This window comes from Phyllopteryx taeniolatus, chromosome 6 (assembly GCF_024500385.1).
Source record: "Phyllopteryx taeniolatus isolate TA_2022b chromosome 6, UOR_Ptae_1.2, whole genome shotgun sequence".
NCBI lineage: Eukaryota > Metazoa > Chordata > Actinopteri > Syngnathiformes > Syngnathidae > Phyllopteryx > Phyllopteryx taeniolatus.
This window is the reverse complement of record NC_084507.1, coordinates 28931880-28949470: the sequence shown is the minus strand read 5'-3', so window position 1 is coordinate 28949470 and position 17591 is coordinate 28931880. Positions and strand designations below refer to the sequence as shown.

The 17591-nt window shown below is 40.3% G+C and overlaps 1 protein-coding gene across 4 annotated transcripts in view; it reads left to right on the top strand.

Annotated features, from left to right (window-relative positions):
- Positions 1-774: 774 nt before the first annotated feature.
- The window catches only part of si:dkey-233k19.3 (dynein axonemal heavy chain 11), a 41455-nt gene continuing 24638 nt past the window's right edge, over positions 775-17591 (top strand). For 3 of the 4 annotated variants that reach the window (XR_009788964.1, XM_061776573.1, XM_061776574.1), the window contains exons 1-40: positions 2160-2227; positions 2691-2902; positions 3043-3264; positions 3336-3503; positions 3834-3950; positions 4056-4193; positions 4271-4386; positions 4468-4672; positions 4936-5037; positions 5128-5523; positions 5726-6058; positions 6798-7052; positions 7134-7303; positions 7385-7607; positions 7689-7805; positions 7887-7973; positions 8078-8236; positions 8416-8499; positions 8600-8758; positions 8853-8975; positions 10827-10949; positions 11469-11693; positions 12375-12466; positions 12907-13033; positions 13120-13260; positions 13408-13641; positions 13982-14113; positions 14341-14501; positions 14578-14734; positions 14831-14976; positions 15060-15176; positions 15255-15393; positions 15474-15566; positions 15742-15936; positions 16012-16089; positions 16198-16330; positions 16475-16602; positions 16847-16995; positions 17145-17295; positions 17388-17519. Coding sequence is in view for 3 of the 4 variants with exons in the window: in XM_061776573.1 (XP_061632557.1) it covers positions 2161-2227; positions 2691-2902; positions 3043-3264; positions 3336-3503; positions 3834-3950; positions 4056-4193; positions 4271-4386; positions 4468-4672; positions 4936-5037; positions 5128-5523; positions 5726-6058; positions 6798-7052; positions 7134-7303; positions 7385-7607; positions 7689-7805; positions 7887-7973; positions 8078-8236; positions 8416-8499; positions 8600-8758; positions 8853-8975; positions 10827-10949; positions 11469-11693; positions 12375-12466; positions 12907-13033; positions 13120-13260; positions 13408-13641; positions 13982-14113; positions 14341-14501; positions 14578-14734; positions 14831-14976; positions 15060-15176; positions 15255-15393; positions 15474-15566; positions 15742-15936; positions 16012-16089; positions 16198-16330; positions 16475-16602; positions 16847-16995; positions 17145-17295; positions 17388-17519 (6306 nt within the window). In the remaining variant the exon portion in view is untranslated. Of the gene's footprint in view, positions 1176-1303; positions 1448-1540; positions 1735-1809; positions 2000-2127; positions 2228-2690; positions 2903-3042; positions 3265-3335; positions 3504-3833; positions 3951-4055; positions 4194-4270; positions 4387-4467; positions 4673-4935; positions 5038-5127; positions 5524-5725; positions 6059-6797; positions 7053-7133; positions 7304-7384; positions 7608-7688; positions 7806-7886; positions 7974-8077; positions 8237-8415; positions 8500-8599; positions 8759-8852; positions 8976-10826; positions 10950-11468; positions 11694-12374; positions 12467-12906; positions 13034-13119; positions 13261-13407; positions 13642-13981; positions 14114-14340; positions 14502-14577; positions 14735-14830; positions 14977-15059; positions 15177-15254; positions 15394-15473; positions 15567-15741; positions 15937-16011; positions 16090-16197; positions 16331-16474; positions 16603-16846; positions 16996-17144; positions 17296-17387; positions 17520-17591 lie in introns of those variants that run through there. The other variant, XM_061776575.1, reaches the window with a different exon arrangement.

The window sequence follows — 17591 nt, the reverse complement described above, 5'->3', positions numbered from 1 at the left end:
GCTTATCCTGACAGTTTTGTCATCACATATTACAACACAAGCCACGGTCCGCACACGGCTTCCGCAGCATCAGAGGGGTCTCATTGTTCAAAAGGAAGATGGGTACAAAACAAATTCCAAAGCGTCAATATCACATAGCATAACATATGTATAATTCTCCCGAGGACTCAAATAAATGCTTGTCAGATATGAAAACACTTTGGGTGGAATTGATGATGTGGAGGGTAATTTTAGAGTTTTAAATATTGATGAATGAAGGGAAAAGATTGGCTGCAGCAAAAAGGGCATTTCAGGGCAAAAGGGCAGGTGACTGAGCACCACTTGGGGTCTATGTGTGCATGTGCCTGCTGTCCTCATAGCTCTCCTTGCATGCCTGCATGTGTGATCTGTGTGTTTTTTTTCCTCCGCGTGTAGTGTACAACACAACACAACAGTACAAAGTGTATAATAGATTAAAAAAATGGTCTGATTTAGTGCCGTGGTTGCTGAAGCAGAATATTCTACAGTATTGCTATCTCATCAGATTGCACAAGTGTCCCTAATATTTTGGCTAGTGTACGGTCTAACATTTGCGTGATCTGTTTGGCAAACAATATTTACTTTTGCTTTGTTTTTGTTTTTACCTTCGACAGCGACTAGAGCAAACGGTCAGATCGTGTTTATGTATTCACCATAAGCATGATCCACAAAACTCCCCACGGTGACACACAGCGCTCCGAAACGTCCTCGGCAGTGATTGAGGAGACTGTCCGTTGCTTGGCAACTCCACGCGGAACCTTCTCCGTGGACCTCTCAACGCAGGACACTCTTCTTCACCGACAAACGCTTGGAGTAACACCAATTTAGCGGATATTTTCCCACGGATATCACATGAGAGGTTTTTTTTTTTTGGTGTGTGTTTATTTTATTCCCGAAAGTGTTGACGTTTCAACGTCATGGTCGTAAAGTGAGCCAACATGTCGGACGACGAGGAAAATGTGCCTTCGTTTCTCGACGACGTAAGAGTAAAGTTTGTCGAGGGCAAAGTTTGTAAGTTCCTACAAATGCAGCATCAAGTGTGGGATAAAAGTGCTGCCAGTCAAGACTTCCAAACACTTTTGGCAGACCTTTTTGAAAAACACACGGCTGTTTATTTTTCTTTGTCAAAGACAGGTAGTCTGGTCGCTACTAATGAGGTATGCTAACTGTTACATTAACCAATACAGTCATAACTAGCTTAGCATTTGTGCTAGCTAAGCTTAACACGATTGAAATGTGTCATATTTGTTTTGGTGCATGTATTTTTTTTTTTCTTCCCGAACAGACACCGAGTGTTGCCAGAAATAGGCTCATTTATACCACAAAGAAGCGAGCTGACCCCGTCAATTCAGAAAACTACAGGGAGCTTCTGCTTTTTGGTGTACTGGCTCCATGTCCATTACTGCAACTGTCAATCATAGTTGAACAGGTGATACCAAAACACTCCCATCATTTTATCATTTGCTCAGTTGTAGTATGTCTTTTTTTTTTTTTTTTTAAACTTGGCTTGTTTACTTCCAAGATATGTGCCCCATTGCTGTCCAACAACCTTAACCAGCACACATGGCCACAACTGTTATCTGAGGATGTTACTCAAAATGCAAGGAGTATATGCAGTAAAACATCAGTTGTGCGGAGACGTGCATTGGGGAAATCTGTCCTCGCTGTCCCACCTGATACAGACTGGATAGGAAATGCATCCAGTTCATCTAAAATGTAAGATTACACATATTATCACAGAATATAATGGACCTGATTGCAGATGCAAAACGTGTATTTTTACACCCCCAGGTATGGTAACTATGACAGGGCACTGGCTCACAACATAGAGACCCAGGTCAGTAACTGGACCAATCTGATCCAGAGATTGTTGAAGGAGGATTCATCAGACATACTTCTGACTGGCAGTAACCCTGGGCCCGATGCAGAGCTGAGGTTTTGGGCTTCCAGGAAGAGCAATATTCAGAGCATCTATCAACAGGCATGCACTGAAAATGCTCATATTCTTTATTGTCATCTCCTGACATTCCTTGATATAGATGTTCCCCCTCCCTCCCCTTTTCCTTTTTCTTTAAAAAAAAACCAAAACAAAAAACAAACCCTGTATAGCTTCAGAGTCCTGTTGTTCAGGAGATGGCAAAGATGTTGGAGATGATGGAAAGCAGCTATTATCCTGCCATAAAGAGCCTGATAGGAAATGTATTTGATGGTAAGATCTTTTTTCAAAATCAAACCCCAAATAATTTGTAAATTACATGAAATTCAGACTATAAGCCGTGACTTCTCCTCCCAGCCCTCACCCCTTTTCGTATTGTTCGTATTGACTGTATGATTTTATTTCTCCATTAAGATTTTAAATCAAATCCACACGCATTTGGATCGATATTCAGAAATGCTCTGCTCAAATACATACCCTTGTCATGCCCAAAACGTGAAATAATTCCTTTGGTGCAGCGTTCAAGTTGAAACGCAATCGACCTCGCCTTTGCAAAAGGATGTTAATTCTCAACATTTTAGAAGAAGAAGAAGAATCACCTTTTATTGTCATGAACATGCATGCATGTTCTCTGACAACATGTTTTGCACGTGTCATTTCCAGCCAAATGATACACATTCAACTTTTAAAAAATTACTTAAATTTGCTCTCAAAAACAACTTTTGTTTCTCAAAAGCACTCGAAGAAGCAGAGGACATTGACCTGTATCTACAGCCACTGTGTGTTCAACTTTCTCAAATGGAAAATGAAGGATTCGCACACTTTGAAGCCTCCATCCCTGCACTGTTTCATCTGTTATTCCTCATCTGGACTAATTGCCAACCATATCAAAGGCCCACACGAATCGTTGTTTTACTTCAGCAGTATTGCAATCTGCTCATTGAACAGGTATGACTCGTGATTTTACTTTTGTACTTATTGTATATACAATAAATGTACACATTTATTTTGCACTTTGCTTCTGTCAAGCATTGTGTGACAGCAGAGGTTGATTTACACTTTTACAGGTGTTCTATTTTATCTTACAGGCATCTACATATTTGTCTGCTGACTTATTACTGCGAGAAGACCCTGAGGAAGGTCTACACATGGTGAAGAGGGTGATAAAACTCTTCAGATGTTTCAAAGAGAGTTATCAGAGTCAAAGGGAGAGGTTGGCAAGCCGTGCAAGACATGCTCCCTGGGATTTCCCATCTGTCATGATTTTCACACGTTTCAACAACTTCCTTAACCGCATGCTACAACTGGAGGTAAGGTTAAAACTTCATGTATTTTATGTCATGTGTTAGGTTGCACTCCATTTGGTTTTTCTTCATTGCAGGACATTTTTGAAATAATGCTGGAATACAAAAGAATGGAAAAACTGGAATTTGGTGGGCCGAAAGGCAAACTCTACAGTGAGCGTGTTGCTCAAATGTACACTGAGTTCAGTGAGCACTGCCTGAAATTGATCCACTGTAATCACAACACTCTTGACTGCAACGGCCAGGTAAACTTTTCTTGAATAAACATAAGTTGTATCTAATAAGGCTTTCTTCACATTAGTAAATGTAGACCAAATGCAAAACAATATTGTTTTTACACTGTAACAATACACAATATTTATTCCTGGAAGGGGGATCCCTCCATCTGTGGTCCCTTCTCGAGATTTCTTTTTTTCCCCCAAAATGGGGTTTTGAGTTTTCCTCTGCTTGGTTGGGGGGGTTTTGATTGGGGGATGTAGCCAATGTTTGTCACCTGTGGCCCTGCCAAGTCCTTTGAGGCGAAGTTTGTGTTAAGGCCTCTACAAATAAACTTGACTTGAATCTTGATTTTACAGGATTTTGAGAAGGAATATAAAAATTTCAAAGTGAAGATTGTGGACTTTGAATACCGATTTGCCAGCCTACTGTGCTCAGCCTTTAAGGATTGTGCAGGACTAGAATCAGCATTTAAAGTAAGAAAGACTGGCTATACTGTGCTGTATCGAACAGGTGCAGACAGCTCAGCCACTGTGACAGCAAACGGTCATGGCATCATATTCTCTGGTATTTGTCTTTAGCTGTTAACCATTTTTGGACCTTTCCTTGAAAGAGGACACATTCTACAAGTATTCAGTCCCAACATTCCTCTACTGCTGCAACAATTCCGAGATGAGCTGGACAATTGTAAATGGCTCTTTAAGTCACAAGTCAATGAGGTAGGTACCAAAAGCTGAATTAATATTGCTAAAAGGATTAATGTAACACTCCGTTACTATTCTCTTGTTATTTACAGTTGGAAAGTTGTTTGGGAACGAACATGACTCGTATGTCTGGAGTGTTAAAATGGGCAACAATGATCAGAGAACGCATTAAAGCCCCATGGGAAAAAATGAAAATTGTGTTTAAAAGGTTGTGTGAAATGACTACTTGATTATACATTTCATATACCCAGATGCAGTAGTGTGCTAAAGCTCTAGACTTATTATTCAGCATTTTCAGATCTGAGGGAGGCATGGATACAACAGAAGAACACCACATATCCACGGAGATGATTAGTCTTCTACACCAATGGGAGGAAGGTGTTTATACTGAGTGGTGTGATGGTTTGGAGCAGGCTTGCCAGATTAACCTGAAACAACCACTCATTTTTAGAAACTCCTCAAATGACCTCATTGCAGTCAATTTCAATCCCAAGGTGAGTTCCCTTTTTTTCCCCCCAACAGACACCCATAGCACTGTTCTTGCTCCTAAATAGTCAATGCAATTCATAGTGAGTACATTTTATTGATCCTCAAAAATAATATGAATTTCTATAATATACCACTGCACCCCCACCCTTCGGAGTTGCACCCCCCACAGTTTTGGGAACCTCTGGTCTATTTGATTCTGCCAAAAACCTAGCCCTGCCCCTCAGTCAAAAGGGGTCAGGTGTCACAGATTTTTATTTCTGTTCCTCAGCTGGCTGAAATCTTGAAAGATGTGAAGTACATTCAAACGCTCAACCTTAACATCCCTGTGGCAGCCATGACTGTTTTTGAGAAACGTGACCTTTTCACAAAGGTTAGAAGCTCACATGCACTCAGCAGTACCTGTTACTATTTTGTCGGTGTTTAAGAGGTTCTCATCATTAATTATCTGGATATATTTCAGTATGTGAGCAGTCTGCAGCTAATCGTGCAATGGTACAACAAACTCAAACAGTCTCTCCTCGAAATTGAACTCCCACTCATCAGAGATGAACTGGCTTCAGTCGACCAATTACTGAAAAGAGCGGAGACCGACGTGATGTGGCAAGACCAGGACTGCTGGAGCTTCATAAGCACCACAAAAAAACAAGCCGAAGACCTTGTTAACCGAGTCGTTAGAGCAAAGGAGAACCGTGATGCCATTCAATCAATGATGAAGAGATGGAGCAAACACACTATGTTTTGCAGAAAGGACAACAAGAAAAGCTCACTGCTACAGCTTGAGGACAGGGGAGACCGTGTTAACAAGATATATAGTTCAATAAAACAAGATGGAGACTCCATCCACAAGTTGGTCCAGGTGCTTCACAATTTGTGGCAATATTCTCTCTTTTATATCGGTCATATTTTCCGCATGTATACTCACTAATCCCAACATTACATGTACTGCACCAGTAAAATCTAAAACAAAACAAAAAACAGGAAGGAATCTGCATCTAATAACGCTGCATGTTGCATATGTATTCTCTCCTGTTGTCCACAATGCTGTGAACAATCTTTAGGAGAACATGGTGCTGTTCAATGCAGACCCAACTTCAGACGCTTGCCGGGCCTACATGGACTATGTGGACGAGATGGTGGTCGAGGGTCTCTTCGGCTTCATCGGTCACTCACTCCAATTCTTTGTGGACAACATGGACTCATATCCCAAGCAGGCCCCTCTATTTGAGGCTCATTTGATGCTTACGGATTCTGGGATGATCTTCCTTCCATCACTGGAGAGAGATGCAGGAGATGGCTTCTATGAGCTGTTAGAAGGACTGGTTGGAGATATATTTAAGGCATCAGTGAATATCAACAGGTTGGCTTCTGATTTTAGCGTGGACAACTATCAGGTACTGAATTTCATTGGCTTCTGTATTGCAATTAGTGATGGGCATTTGACAGAATTTCCTCGATTGACTAATAATGATCCATCAATTGATTGATGAATAGTTATTTTTAATGCAATGGGAAAATGTCTTTCAATGTTTTTGATGTGGTATGTGAGGAGTTGCCATAATGTGAATGTGACTCAACTTCCTATAGCTAACATGTTTTTGTTCAAGACAGCAACTACCTGTAGTTCAGAGTTCAGACTAAATTAACAATACCTCTTCTGGTTGCTCCCAAGTAGTCCACTTTGTTTTTTCTTACTTTCTTCAAGACATCTACTGTACACAAAATCAATAGAGTTATTAATGATCAGTTAATTGATTAATCAATGAGAATGCCCATGTCTTAATTGAATAGATAATGTACGACACAACATAATGGTTTGATTTTAGAATACATACAGCAAGTATTTGTAGAGTTAGACGCATAGATCTCCCCCTTGTGCTGAATGATAAACCAATTGAAATACTTTACTGGACTTCGGGGCATTGTTTCAATATATAGATGGACTTTTATTTGGTTGTCCATCTGCTGTTGCTGTTGTTGTAGAACTCTGGACATAAGGAGGAAGGACCCTCCAAAATAAAGAGGCTATGTCAAGGGAAAGAGTAGAAATGGAATGCCAAAAAATGTCCTCACTTTCCACAACTGCCATAAAGCATTTTAGCAAACAACCGTCATGTGATTGAACCCATACAGGATGTAATGGAAGACATGCTTGATTTGTTGGATTTGCGGAAGGACGTGATGGAGAGAGTTGAGAATGTCCGCAACAAATCCATATCTTACCAGAGACAATTTGATTGCTACACCCATTTGTGGCAAGATGACCGGGCAGAGTTCCTCACCCAGTTCCTCTTGTATGCACGAGTGCTAACACCTGAAGAGGTGGAGGCTCACAGAGCTGATATTCTCCCAGAGAGCCCTCCTACCGTTGATCAATTCAAAGAACAGGTGAAAGGCGTCGTCACCTCATCAGCTGCAAAAATCATATGATATTTGCATTTGTAAATAACAGTGTTCTTAACTTTACAGATTGATTACTACGAGGACCTGTACTCTGAAACATGCAAACTTGAAGATTCCAGAGTATTTGATGGATGGTTTCGGGTGGATATTAAGCACTTCAAAGCCAGCCTCCTAAACACTATTAAGAAGTGGAGTTGGCTTTTTAAGGAGCACCTCTTGACATATGTCACGAACAGGTCACCATTGACTCTGCTAAAATACCAGAACAAAGAAAAAGGTCTTTGTGCCATTCTTACATTTCATGTTATTCCCTTCAGTCTTGATGGCCTTCAAGGATTTGTCCGAACTACTGTTGAAGGGCTTGCTAAGTGTGTGCCAAAAGGAGACTACCAGAGTCTGATGGAAGTCATGAGTCACCTCCTGGCCATTAGAGACAGACAAGTTGTCACCGACAAGATGTTTGAGCCTTTAAGGGACACAGTGATCCTCCTAGAACGGCATGGAGTGACCATTCCTGACAAGGTCCATTTTCAGCTTGAGGTAATGGGGGGGGGGAATCCTTTTTATTTCTCGAATCATTTGCAACTGATGAAACATTTTCAATGTAAACACACTTGTTAGGAACTCCCTGAAAAATGGAATGGGGCTAAAAAATTGTCCTTAAAAGTGAGACATGAGGTCGCTCCTCTGCAAAATGAAGAAGTGATGGTTTTACGAAGATGCTGCTTGGAATTTGAGGTCACGACTCATCTCTGTTTCTTGTTTATGCATAAATTCTATATAACATAATTTGATGTATAAATTATATTTCTTATTCAGGTGAAACAAAGCCAATTCAGGGACATCTTCAGAGCAACTGCACCTTTCAGTTACAAAACATCTCATCCCTACATTAGTCTGGATAAAGTAGGAATTGAGCTTTGGCCTAAATATGGTTAAACAATAGAAAACAATTCGCAATAGTGATAACAGATTTTCTCTCTTCTCTTCTTTTCTCTATTCTTGTTTAGTCTGAAAAAGCAATCCGAGAAATGGACAGAGAGTTGTCAGTGTTGCAGGCCTCAACACACCTATTTGACGTCACAATTCCTGAATATAAAGACATCAAGCTCTGCAAACGCGAGATCATTGTTCTCAAAGAACTGTGGGACATTGTCATATTTGTGCATGTAAGTAGCGTACTAGTTATTTTAAGAAAATGGAAATATAGCTAAAAGCCCCAAGAACCAATAACTCAATAATCTGACCAGCCTGCTGTCTTGGTGGTCATTGATTCTCTTACCACTAAATGCCCCAATTAAGCTCCCTCAGCCTATTGACCCCTATGTATGTGTCTTTATCTATACAGACCAGTGTGGAACACTGGACAAAGAGCAAGTGGAGGCAGATAAACTTGGAGCAGATGGATGTAGAATTGAGGGGGTTTGCTAAGGTTAGATCATCAACAGTGAACATCTCTCCTGTCATGCACCACTGCTTTGATGATGACATTAGCCTAATAACTAATCATGGTTACAAACCCGTCTGTGTAGGACATGCGGAAGCTTGACAAAGAGGCTCGTGTATGGAATGTGTATTCCGGTTTAGACCTTTTTGTGAAGAACCTGTTGACGTCACTGCGAGCTGTGAGTCAGCTACAGAACCTTGCAATACGAGAGCGTCACTGGGTGCAACTAATAAGGACAATGCAGGTGATTAAGAGCAATGTCTTGCTACATGGAAATGAAACTTTTCACATTAAAGTTTTTTCTTTATATATATATATATATATATATATATATATAGATGAATTTCACTGTGACTGATCATACCACCCTGGCGGACCTTTTGGCTCTGCAACTTCATCTTTACGAAGAAGAGGTCCGCAGCACCGTGGATAAGGCAGTTAAAGAAATGGCCATTGAGAAGGTTCTTCTTCAGTTGTTTATGCATGATGGTCAATCGTATCACGAAAATAATCGTCACTAACAAAACTATTATAATAATCTGAGATTTAACACACTTGTCTCCCGTCTTTTGGTTTGTGTGTGTGGAAAGGTTAAAAGTATATTTTTCATCAGTTTGGATAGGTCTATTGGTACAGTTTTGGTCATAAGTTTACATACCCTGGCAGAATTTGTGAAATATTGTCAATCTTTTGGCTAATATGACTGATCATGCGGAAAACCTTTATTTTGCTTTATTTAGGGATAGTGGTCAGGTGAAGCCATTTGTTATTACCTCAGTGTGAGTGCCCTTTTTAAATCATAATGACAACTGAAATCACCCCCATGGCATCAATCAAAAGTTAACATACCCTTGAGTGGTTGGCCTGATAACAGGTTTAAATGGCTATTAAGGATAAGTTCCTACACTCTTGAATTGTGTGATTGTAATTAGTGTCCGTGTAAATATAGTCAAGCTCTTGAGGGACACCTACACATTTCATCCAGGGGCTACACTGACTTTGCTGCATACTGATCTATGCAGAAAGCAAAAGAACTGTCAAAGGACCTTTGAGAAAATGAAGTTCAATTTTGAAATCCCTAAATGAATATAAAAAGATATCTAAAGATCGGTTGTGTTCAAACTCTGATAAAGAAGTGGAAAATTGGTCATTCTGTTGACACCAAGCCACTGTTAGGTAGACCACCGAAGATTTCAGCCACGACTGACATGAAGATTGTTTGGGATCTAAAGAGAAACCCAAAAGCAACTTCAGCTTTAATGCAGCCTTCTCTGCAAAAAAACACGGTGTGGCTGTCTCAAGATGCACAATGAGGAGATACTTGAACAAAAGTGGGTTGCACAGTTGAGTTGGGAGAAAAAAGTTGTTACTGTGCCAACACCTCAAAACAGCCTGCTTACAGTATGGCAAACAGCACCTAGAAAAGCCTAAAAAACCTTTGAAACAACGTTATTTGGTGTGATTACACCCAAATTCATGGTCACAACCATAAAAGCTGTATTTGGAGAGGAGTCAACAATTCTTACAGTTTGATGAAAAGTACGTTATTCCTTCTGTGAAACATTGAGGTGGATCTCTGATGCTTTGTGGAGGGATGAGCTACAACAACACATGGAATATTGTAAGAACTGATGACAAGATGCAGCACGTTGGCAGAAAATATTGGAGGACAATTAGTATTCATGTGCTCGGAAGGTGCAAATGTAACAAACTTCGGACTTTCCAGCATGACACTGATCCAAAACACAAGGCCAAGTCAACTCTTAAGTGGCAACAACAGAAAACAGTGAAGGTTCTGGAGTGGCCATCACAGTCTCCTGACCTCAATTTCAATGACACACACTGGGAGATCTCAATCGTGCAGTTCATGTCAGGCAACCCAATAATTCACGGGAAGTGGAGGCTTCTTGCCAAAGGGAATGGTCAGCTTTACCACTCGAGAAAGTAAAGGGCCTCATCTGCAACTATCACAGAAGACTGCAAGCTGTCATTGATGCTAAAGGGGGCAATCCACAGTATTAAGAACTAAGGGTATGCAAACTTTTAAACAAGGACCATCTCATTATTTTCTTTATTGCTGTTTTTTTTAATTATACTGCTATTTTGAAATGTGTTATAGTTTAATTTTTAATCACTTTAAATATAAAATAAATGTGTATTGCATGATCACTCTTTATTTTATTTTTTATTTTTTAAATAGTAGACATATTTAAAATTTGGGCAGGTTATGTAAACTTATGACCGCAACTGCAGATGAACCTTGAATAAGTAAGTTCTTATTAGCAAAAAAAAAGATTGCTCTTTAATTTCAGGTTGTGACAGAAATTAGTCAGATATGGGCATCAATGGAGCTTTCATATGAAGATCATTACCAAACCTCTGTGCCCCTTCTCAAATGTGACGAGGAGCTCATTGAGACGCTTGAGGATCATCAGGTAAATTGCTCTGAGAGTCTGCTCAGAATTACCTTATCATCTCAAAAAGGCTGTAGCTGTAGCACGCAAGGACTAGTCCTCAAGATGAGATGTCTGTGAGAAGCACTGGTAGTTAAATGCTGAATGTAGACGAGAATGCAGAATGGGGCCGCTCTGTCTCACTGGCAAACAGCACAGCTGAGGCAGGAGAGGTCCCTATTGAATCGTCAGATTTATAGCCGCTATTGCACATGGGGCATTGTTACACCCCGGCGGTCTTTGTACATGTACACCAGATGCAATAGGGGGGAGGTTGTAGCTAGCAATTAGAAGTCTTACTACTTTAGTGCCCCTGTCTTTGTGTAAATAGACTGTATCCTCCCCCAGTTTTTTGTGGTGTGACAAGCTGATGAGATTGCTTGAAAATGAAACTGGTGCATATGAGCTTATCAAGATGTGACCCCCTGCAGATTAGTGTTTATGGTTGTACCAAATGTTAGATAACCATAATCATTCCAACTCTTTGTGCCCATCCTTAAGGTTCAGCTACAGGGCATCTTTCAGAGCAAGCACATATATCACTTTCTTGGCGAAGTTGTGGAACTTCAGAGACAGCTAACAGTGGCTGACTCTGTGCTGATGGTCTGGATGGAGGTGCAGAGGACATGGGCCTACTTAGAAAGCATCTTTAAAGGCTGTGATGATATCTGTCAGCAACTACCAACAGATGCGCACAGATTTCAAATGATCGACGCTGAATTTCAGGTCTGCGCTTGCATTCATACACTGGGGAACACAATTTTTGTTGAGTTAGGTCTGACAACTGTTTGTAACAATTTTTTGGGTGCAAAATCCCAAACTGATCTCAGTTTTTCTCTTTCACGTCAATTTTTTGAACAAAGTGGAACAAAGGAAATATATACCTAAATAAATAAAACACTAAGATGGAATAGTTACAAGCTTTGAAAACAAACAAAAAACTGCATAAAACGAACTAGAACTTAAAACAGTCTGCCGATGGTTACAAGGTTAAGAGAGAAGCCCGCACAAATCCTCTTAATTCCTACTATGCTAGCTTTCTGTTTGCAGATATTGATAGTACTGACCTATTGGGAGCTGCACACACCTTTCACCGCACTATCTCAATTGTGACTGCACAAACAAGTTGCCACGTAGCTGTCGATCAGTCCAATCGTAATCAGCTGGCAAGTTTTACTACAGCTAGTCAGTGGATTTTTGCTTGTTTGGAGGGTAAGCTGCAGAGCAAAAACTTGACGTGCTAGAAAAAAACTGACTGCGATTTTGGAATGAGCATGCCAATTTTAGTTTTAATGAGCATAAAAATATAACTCAACAGAATTTTGCTCTCTAATTGTTCCCCAGTGTAATTGATTTTCTGGACCAATAGGACTCCAATTGAATCCAGTTTTTTTTTTTTTCCTTCAGGAATTAATGTTGGACAGTGCAAAAAACAAACATGTCATTGAAGCCACCAATAAACCCAAACTATTTGCAAAGTTAGAGGATTTTCAGAAAAGGTAATTTTATTTTATATTTTAAACATAGCGGCACGGTGAACGACTGGTTAGAGCGTCTGCCTCGCAGTTCTGAGGACCGAGGTTCAATCCCCGGCCCCGCCTGTGTGGAGTTTGCATGTTCTTCCCGTGCCTGCGTGGGTTTTCTCCGGGCACTCCCAAAAACTCCCACATCCCAAAAACATGCATGGTAGGTTAATTGAAGTCTCTAAATTGGCCCTAGGTGTGAATTTGAGTACGAATGGTTGTTTGTTTATGTGTGCCCGGCGATTGGCTGGCGACCAGTTCAGGGTGTACCCCGCCTCCTGCCCGATGATAGCTGGGATAGGCTCCAGCACTCCCCCGACCCTTGTGGGGATAAGCGCCTCAGAAAATGGATGGATGGATGGATCTTTTAAACATAAATACTATTTTCATAATTCCGAAACCATCTGTTTTAACAGGCTGGCTTTATGTGAAAAGGCTCTTGCTGAATACCTGGAGACCAAACGACTTGCATTTCCGAGATTCTACTTTATATCATCTGCAGACTTGTTGGATATTCTCTCGAAAGGAGGCCGCCCTAAAGATGTACATTTTTGACTTTCTCTTGTTTCCATAGTAAGAGCCACCTTTCAATATTGACTGTACATTAAATACAATTTATTATTTTTCAGGTAACGTGCCACCTGTTAAAACTATTTGACAATTTGTCTGATGTGGAATTCTCCAAAAATCATTCTAAACTTGCTGAGGGCATGTACAGCAAAGAACGGGAGTATGTACCATTCCACAAGGGATGTTACTGTAATGGAGTGGTAAGCTATTGCGATAAAATATTCTATCTAGAGTAGTATAGTGTTCATATTATATTAATCTCAAGGCAAATTCCATACTATTCAACTGTATGCTAATATTTCATTGTTAAAACGTTTGGATATGCTGTAACATGGCTATCGTACAAGGTGGAGGTATGGCTTGCCTGTCTGGAGGATTCCATGAGGGAAAGTGTTAGGTGTCATCTGTCTGAGGCTGTATCTGTGTACGAGGAAAGGCCCAGAGAGCAGTGGATTCTTGACTTTCCAGCCCAAGTTGCTCTGACTGCATCACAGATATGGTGGAGTAACGATGTGGAGCTTGTGTTTAAAAGACTGGAAGAAGGATTTGAGTCTGCTCTTAAAGACTATAACAAAAAACAGGTGAGAAGAGGACATATAAATGTTTTTCATGCCAACATAATCGCATCCGATTTAATGTCAATTTTGCCAGTGCTGTGTCAGGTTAACATGTCCTTGACTGCTGCTTTAATAATCTTATCTTCCCTGTAGCAGATGGATTAGAGCTGTCATGCAAGACCAGTGACAAATGGACGATTCCCAGTGATATTTTAGTCACAAGCTGTTTGTGCCAAATTATCTAGTTGCAGTGTCCACTTTCATATACTCTATTGCAGATATTCTGAAAACTGAAGTGTTAGACTGTTAATGTTTTTCGATAACCTTTGATTTCTTTCAAGTTGTTCTTTCCAATCTCCCCCAGGTTGCTCAACTAAATGTGTTGATTAACATATTGTTGGGTGAGCTGAGTCTTGGAAACAGACAGAAGATCATGACTATTTGCACCATTGATGTGCATGCGAGAGATGTTGTTGCCAATTTAATTGCCCAAAAGGTGAGCAATCTGCGATTCAACTAACTGTAGAACAGGCAAATTTGACCTGACCAGAAAATGATATTCACTGTTTGAAGACTCGATTTTTTTTTTATTGTTAGGCTCATTTTATTTGACTAATGGAACTAACATTTTTAATCAGTTCCCACTGTCATATTTCTTTGTCCTGATGGTGATTGCTTTGCTACAGCATACAGTAGTTTGTCAGTTCTCACCTGTATTTCTAGATCACCACCTCGCAGGCCTTCCAGTGGCTTTCCCATCTCCGACACTGCTGGAATGAGCAGCAGCGCCACTGTTTTATTAACATTTGTGATGCCCAGTTCCCTTACCTTTACGAGTATCTTGGAAATACACCACGTCTAGTCATCACTCCCCTTACAGACCGGTAAGAATGCTGGCCATTGTCATTCAGAAAATGTATCAAAGGTTTCAAAATACTGCATATTTCTTTATTAATTTAGTTGCTACATCACACTGACTCAGTCACTGCACCTGACCATGAGCGGAGCACCAGCGGGTCCTGCTGGGACTGGCAAAACCGAGACCACAAAGGATCTTGGCCGAGCAATGGGTGTCATGGTCTACATCTTTAACTGTTCTGAGCAGATGGACTACAGGGTTGGAGATTTCACAATCAACCCCCTTTGTTTGTTTTGCATATTGTCAAAAATGCAATTGTTAATTTTGTTTTCTCTCTATTATTTTTGTGCTAAGTCAACAGGCAATATCTACAAGGGTTTAGCCCAAACTGGAGCATGGGGATGCTTTGATGAATTCAATCGCATCCCTGTCGAGGTTTTGTCTGTTGTTGCGGTGCAGGTGAAAACGATCCAGGATGCCATCCGATCTAAAAAGAAAAGGTGAAGAGATTAATCTTAATGTATAAAGCCTTATGCACAAGGTAAAGATAACTGGTACCACTAACAGGTTGATGTTTCCTCAGGTTCCTGTTTCTGAATACAGAAATTGTCTTAAAGCCCTCTGTCGGGATCTTCATCACTATGAATCCGGGCTATGCAGGAAGGACAGAACTACCTGAGAACCTGAAGGCTTTGTTCAGGTAGAAATTATACACCCTTATAATGTGTCATTAAGTATCTTTAGGTTAAATATGTGCTTTATCTTCATGCTGTCATAGACCCTGTGCAATGGTGGTACCGGACATTGAGCTCATCTGTGAGATCATGTTAGTGGCAGAGGGCTTCTGTGGTGCAAAGCTTCTAGCCAGGAGGTTTACTTCTCTTTACGTTTTGTGCAAAGAGCTTCTTTCCAAGCAAGTAGGTCAATATAGTTTGCCACATTGTTATATGTATATTTTTTTACTTTAGCATTAATCTAAATACACACCTTTTTTTAGGACCATTATGATTGGGGTTTACGAGCTGTCAAGTCTGTTTTGGTCGTGGCTGGTGCGCTCAGAAGAAGAGACAAGACAAAACCTGAGGATCAGGTGATGCATTAGCACTGGAAAAAAAGGGTGCTGTGGGCTCAATACATTTATGATCAAACAATTTCAGCAGAGATTATTATCCAAATTTGTGTGTGCAACCAAGATTTCTTTCAGTTTTCCTCAGAAGAAATACTACTATACTAAAAAAACATTGATGCAACAATGTATTTCTTAGGTGTTAATGCGTGCGCTGAGGGACTTCAACATGCCAAAAATTGTGACTGATGATGTCACCATCTTCCTTGGATTGCTGCGAGATCTATTTCCAGGCCTGGAAGTAGAGAGAGAAAGAGACTGGGACTTTGAAAACGAAGTAAAAAATACCACAGTTTCTCTCCAACTCCAGCCAGAGGAAGCATTTATCCTCAAGGTATGGCTCATAAATGCTTATCTTTTAAAATAATTAATGAATATCCAAAATGTCATCACATCTCTTTTTTTTAAGGTGATGCAATTGGTGGAACTCATGGCTGTGCGTCATTCTGTTTTTGTTGTTGGAAATGCTGGAACTGGGAAAAGCTCGGTTAGATATACACAGTTTTACCGTACTTCTTAAAAATAAATCCATCGCTTATGCAGTTACTGTGTAGTAGTGTCTAACTTGCGGCATACTTTACTCACTTTTCACTAGATATTGAGGGTTCTCTATAAAACGTATTTAAACCTGAAGATGAAGCCTGTCTGGAATGACCTCAATCCAAAAGCAGTTGTCAGAGATGAATTGTTTGGCTTTATCCATCCTGGAACTCGGGAGTGGAAAGACGGCAAGCATATTTTATTTGAAATAAAAATATATTTAAATCCATAAACTACAGTGCTCATTCGTATTAAGTGTGGCTAAAGACCCTCCAGTCAACATGAAACTAATACCTTGCAATCTCCTTTCCTGTTTGCTTCCCCAATGTAAGGTTTGCTTTCATCGCTGATGCGAGAGCAAGCGAACATGTCCCACCTTGGACCTAAATGGATTGTGTTGGATGGAGACATCGATCCGATGTGGATTGAATCACTCAACACAGTGATGGATGACAACAAGGTACCTCCCTCCTGTTCACTCATACACTTTTGTACAACACATAGTAACCAAGGTGGTACAGACAGAAAAAGATGTTTCTTTCACCCTTCTTCAGCAATCATTTCCTGGAGTGAGAGTACTTGGAGCTCTTTTTTTTCCAGAGCAATGAATCATGTCACTGAGCTGATGAGATATGTTTTCATTGTTTAGGTTATGTCTAGCTGATCATTATTTAGGAAGAATAAAGCTGTATACAATCTTTCAGGTCCTGACTCTTGCTAGCAATGAGCGGGTGCCACTCACCTCATCCATGAGGCTTGTTTTTGAAATTAGCCACCTGAGAGCAGCCACTCCTGCCACTGTGTCCAGAGCAGGAATCCTCTACATCAACCAGCAAGACCTGGGCTGGAATCCGTGAGTCTTAAACAATTGTTTTCCATCCCTTAGCTGTGAGTGGGACATGGTGTGACATGTGACGTGTTTATTTCATTATTATTTTTTGCTAGATGATGTTGACATCGTAATTGCTTCAGCTCAATAATAAATTATTAATTTTTGCTCAGATATGTCACCAGTTGGATTGACCAACGAAAACGACAAACAGAAAGGGCCCACTTAACCATTCTGTTTGAAAAATATGTCCCACGTTGTCTTGAGAAGATGAGAAACACCTTTAAGACAATCACTCCAATTCCTGAGAACTCTCTGGTGCAGGTACATCACACAGACAGCAAACGTTGATTTCCATTTTGCCTCAACGAAATAACCAAGACAGAACTTATCTGTATTTCTCTTTTCTCATTTAGACACTCTGCACTTTGCTCGACTGCCTTCTAACCCCAGAAAACATTCCATCTGACTCTTCAAGGGAGCTTTATGAGACCTACTTTATCTTTGCCTGCATTTGGGCTTTTGGAGGGGCATTGAGTCAAGACCAGGTATTCATTTTCTAATGTATTAAATGATTTCTTTTTTTTTTTTTTTTGCATCTCAGCTTATAGGTGAATACT